Raw genomic sequence first — 3,307 nt, 5'->3', positions numbered from 1 at the left:
TAAAACACTTTCTACCAAATGTGACTTTGTTTTCCGAGCTTGAATATGAGACGTCTAGTTAACGATGAAGAGATACTTACTAACTCCACCACAACCTTTGAAAGTATATTAAAACAATGACTTAAGTTATATATACTGAAAGTATAAATTCTTTTTATATAATATATCGATTAAAAATAATTTAATTTATTACAACAAATTATTAATTATTTTTTTTATAAATTGTTATTGATTAATATTCATCATAGAAATTTACTTGAAATTACTAGCTTGTGAAAATAAAAACTTAAAACTTGTTATACACAATTAAATTTGGTTATTCCATTTTATTTATCTTGTCTCTCTCCTCTCTTTTTGAGTCCTCACTACTTCTATAAGCTTGTGTTTAGTGCTTCACTAGCAAAACACTCTTTCCCTTTGTCTCTTCATCCCATTCCTTTCTTTTTGTCTATCTCTTCTTCTTCTTCATCACCTCTTAGTACAATAATATATTATTCCAAATTAACTCCATAATTCCCAGACAAAAGAAAAGAAGAGAAATTATCCAATGTTGATCATTTTGCAGTTTTATCTTTTGCTTTGGAAGCTGCTGTCTTAAATTCAAAAGCTAAAGAATCTCAATTTTGGTAATCTTCTTAAAATTTCCATCTTCACTCTTCTTCTCTATACAATCTTTTTTTACTTAGAAAAAAAAGAACATTACTGAATTGCTAGTATAGTAACTAGCTAGCTTTATTTTCATGCCATATTGACTTCCATTTTCCTTCTTCATTTGCAGTTCTAATTGTTTTCAACTATTATTGTCTTTTTCAAGAGAACAGTTTTGGAAGTGTTTGACCTTTTTCTCTCTTTCTTCTTCACTTTCAAGAATACACTTCATCTCTCTTTTCTTCTTTTCCAAAGTTAAAGACTATTTTTAGTTGAAGAAATTAACTACATTTAAGAAACTAAAAATTAACATGATCCTACTACTCCAAAAAACTTTCTTTATTCTGCATTTCCATAATAAAATGGAGAAAAATTAATTCAGTTGATGATGCATGCAAAAAGAAGAAGGGGATAATGGAGTTAATAATGCATTATTTCCTAGTTGTGTAGCTTCTTGTTTCAAAAAGTGTGTCCAATTCACAATTGTGAAGATCTCCTAGGTTTGTGTTATTTTTTTTAATATTTTTTTTCTAACTATTCTTTAGCCTCAACTTTCAATTTAATCATTTTCTAGCTAGCTTCTAATTAATATAAGTTCCTATCCTGTCCTTTACCCTTTTGGTCTACACAAAAATATTAAAAACAAGGAGTTAGTGGAATTAAAGGTATTTTGAAAGAGGTTAGAAATGGAAATTCCAAGTCAAGAAGAGGAAATGCCAATGCCAATGCCAATTAACAGCACATATGTTGGAGGAGGAGAAAGACATGGTCATGGCCACATAATACATCATGATCCTACAACAGTACCCAACAATACTAATCACATTATACCTTCTTCTGTTGCAAATTCCATCAATGGCCCTCCCATTGAAGCAACACCAGTATCAGCAGATCATCATGTGCCTTACAAGAAGATTGTCAGGTATTGTCGAACTGTGACACCATCTCATTTAAAAGTTTAAACGGAGAACACGTACTTCTAATTAAATTATCTCAACATGCCTCTTTACTTGTGGGACTTTTACATGTGAGACTCAGTATTCTATACTGCTATGATATTATGTTGAATTGTGTGATCATCTTTTTTAAATGCTTAAAAAAAGGCAATCTGGTGCACCAAGCTCCCGCTATGCGCGGGGTTCGGGGAAGTGCCGGACCACAAAGTCTATTGTACGCATCCTTACGCTGCATTTCTTCCAGAGACTACTTCCACATTTACCTCCTGATCACTTGGCAGCAACTTTACTAGTTACGCCAATACTCCCACTCGTTTAAATGCTTAAAATATACTTTAAAAAAAAGAGTAATTCGGTGCACTATGAAGGCCGAACTACAAGGATCTACAATACGCAGTCTTATCTTGCATTTCTGCAAGAGGCTGTTTCCACGCCTCTTATGACCTTCTGGTCACATGGCAATAACTTTATCACTTATGCTAAGGTGCCCATTCAAAGAGCATAATTTAATTATATTATGTGTTTCCATAGGTACAAAGAATGCCTCAAGAACCATGCAGCAGCAATGGGTGGAAATGCAACTGATGGATGTGGTGAGTTTATGCCAAGTGGTGAAGAAGGTACAATTGAAGCACTCATTTGTTCAGCTTGCAATTGTCATAGAAATTTCCACAGAAAAGAAATAGAAGGTGAACAGCAACTTCTTCAACTACCACCACCTTCCTCTTGTGACTACTATAATCTCAACAGGGGAGGAAAAAAAGTTTATTTAGGACACTCACACAACCATCACAAAAGCCTTTTGGGACCTGAACAATATGGAACTGTAATCCCTTCTAGAGCAACAGCACCACATCATCATCAGATGATAATGTCATATAATAATATGGGGTCACTTCCTTCTGAGTCAGAAGAGCATGAAGATATTAATGGTGGTGGGGTTATGACTATGGCTATGGCTAGGCCATTACATCATCATAATCAAATGGTCAAGAAAAGGTTTAGAACAAAGTTTACTCAAGAACAGAAGGAGAAAATGTTCAATTTTGCTGAGAAAGTTGGCTGGAAAATACAAAAACAAGAGGAAACTGTGGTGCAACAATTCTGTCAAGAACTTGGAATTAAAAGAAGAGTACTTAAAGTTTGGATGCACAACAATAAGCACAATCTTGCCAAGAAAAACTCCAGCATTACCATTCCTCAAAATCAAGTTTAATTATCCATTTTTTTTTTTTTGATGTAACTCTTTTATGTTTGAATTTTATATTTATGGGGTATGGTCATTTCTAGAATTAGCATAATATTTAAAATAATACTTACTTTGGTATGTAATATAGTACTACTACTAGCTAGTGCATGTGGTAATTGGACTGGTGTATCTTCTACTTATTGGTTGGATTTTGTTTCACTAAATAATATCTCCAGTGCAGACTGGATTTATTTATATTTATTTATACATCCTTATAATGGATTTCTTGGGATGACTATTTTAATAATCAGTGCAGTTTTTGAGTCAATTTTATAGTATTGCATTTGGCCTCAAACACTAGAATATAGCAAAGGTCTTACATTAATTTGAGTAGGAAAAACATATGTTCGTACGGAGGGTACTTGTGTGAGCTTCCAAAGCAAAACAGCAATCCCTAAGAAAAAGGAATTAATCGGACCCCAAAAAAGTAAAAGGAAAAAAAAGAAAAAGAAAT

The 3,307-nt window shown here is 33.1% G+C and overlaps 1 protein-coding gene across 1 annotated transcript; it reads left to right on the top strand.

Annotated features, from left to right (window-relative positions):
- The first annotated feature begins 384 nt into the window (after positions 1-384).
- LOC109207130 (zinc-finger homeodomain protein 4-like) lies at positions 385-3,060 on the top strand. The gene is made up of 2 exons (XM_019370010.1): positions 385-1,570; positions 2,136-3,060. Exons 1-2 carry the CDS (start codon positions 1,335-1,337, stop codon positions 2,818-2,820), a joined length of 921 nt encoding a protein of 306 aa, XP_019225555.1. The 5' UTR covers positions 385-1,334; the 3' UTR covers positions 2,821-3,060.
- The last annotated feature ends 247 nt before the right edge of the window (positions 3,061-3,307 follow it).

Source organism: Nicotiana attenuata, unplaced genomic scaffold (assembly GCF_001879085.1).
Source record: "Nicotiana attenuata strain UT unplaced genomic scaffold, NIATTr2, whole genome shotgun sequence".
NCBI classification, from domain to species: Eukaryota; Viridiplantae; Streptophyta; class Magnoliopsida; order Solanales; family Solanaceae; genus Nicotiana; species Nicotiana attenuata.
Note: the sequence above shows the minus strand (reverse complement) of the source record. Positions and strands in the feature narration are given on the sequence as shown.

Bases quoted from the DNA above. Each gene is read 5' to 3' on its own strand.
- LOC109207130 (XM_019370010.1), top strand. From the start codon at position 1,335: ATGGAAATTCCAAGTCAAGAAGAGGAAATGCCAATGCCAATGCCAATT. The intron at 1,571-2,135 runs GTATTGTCGAAC...GTGTTTCCATAG, and splicing joins CCTTACAAGAAGATTGTCAG to GTACAAAGAATGCCTCAAGA.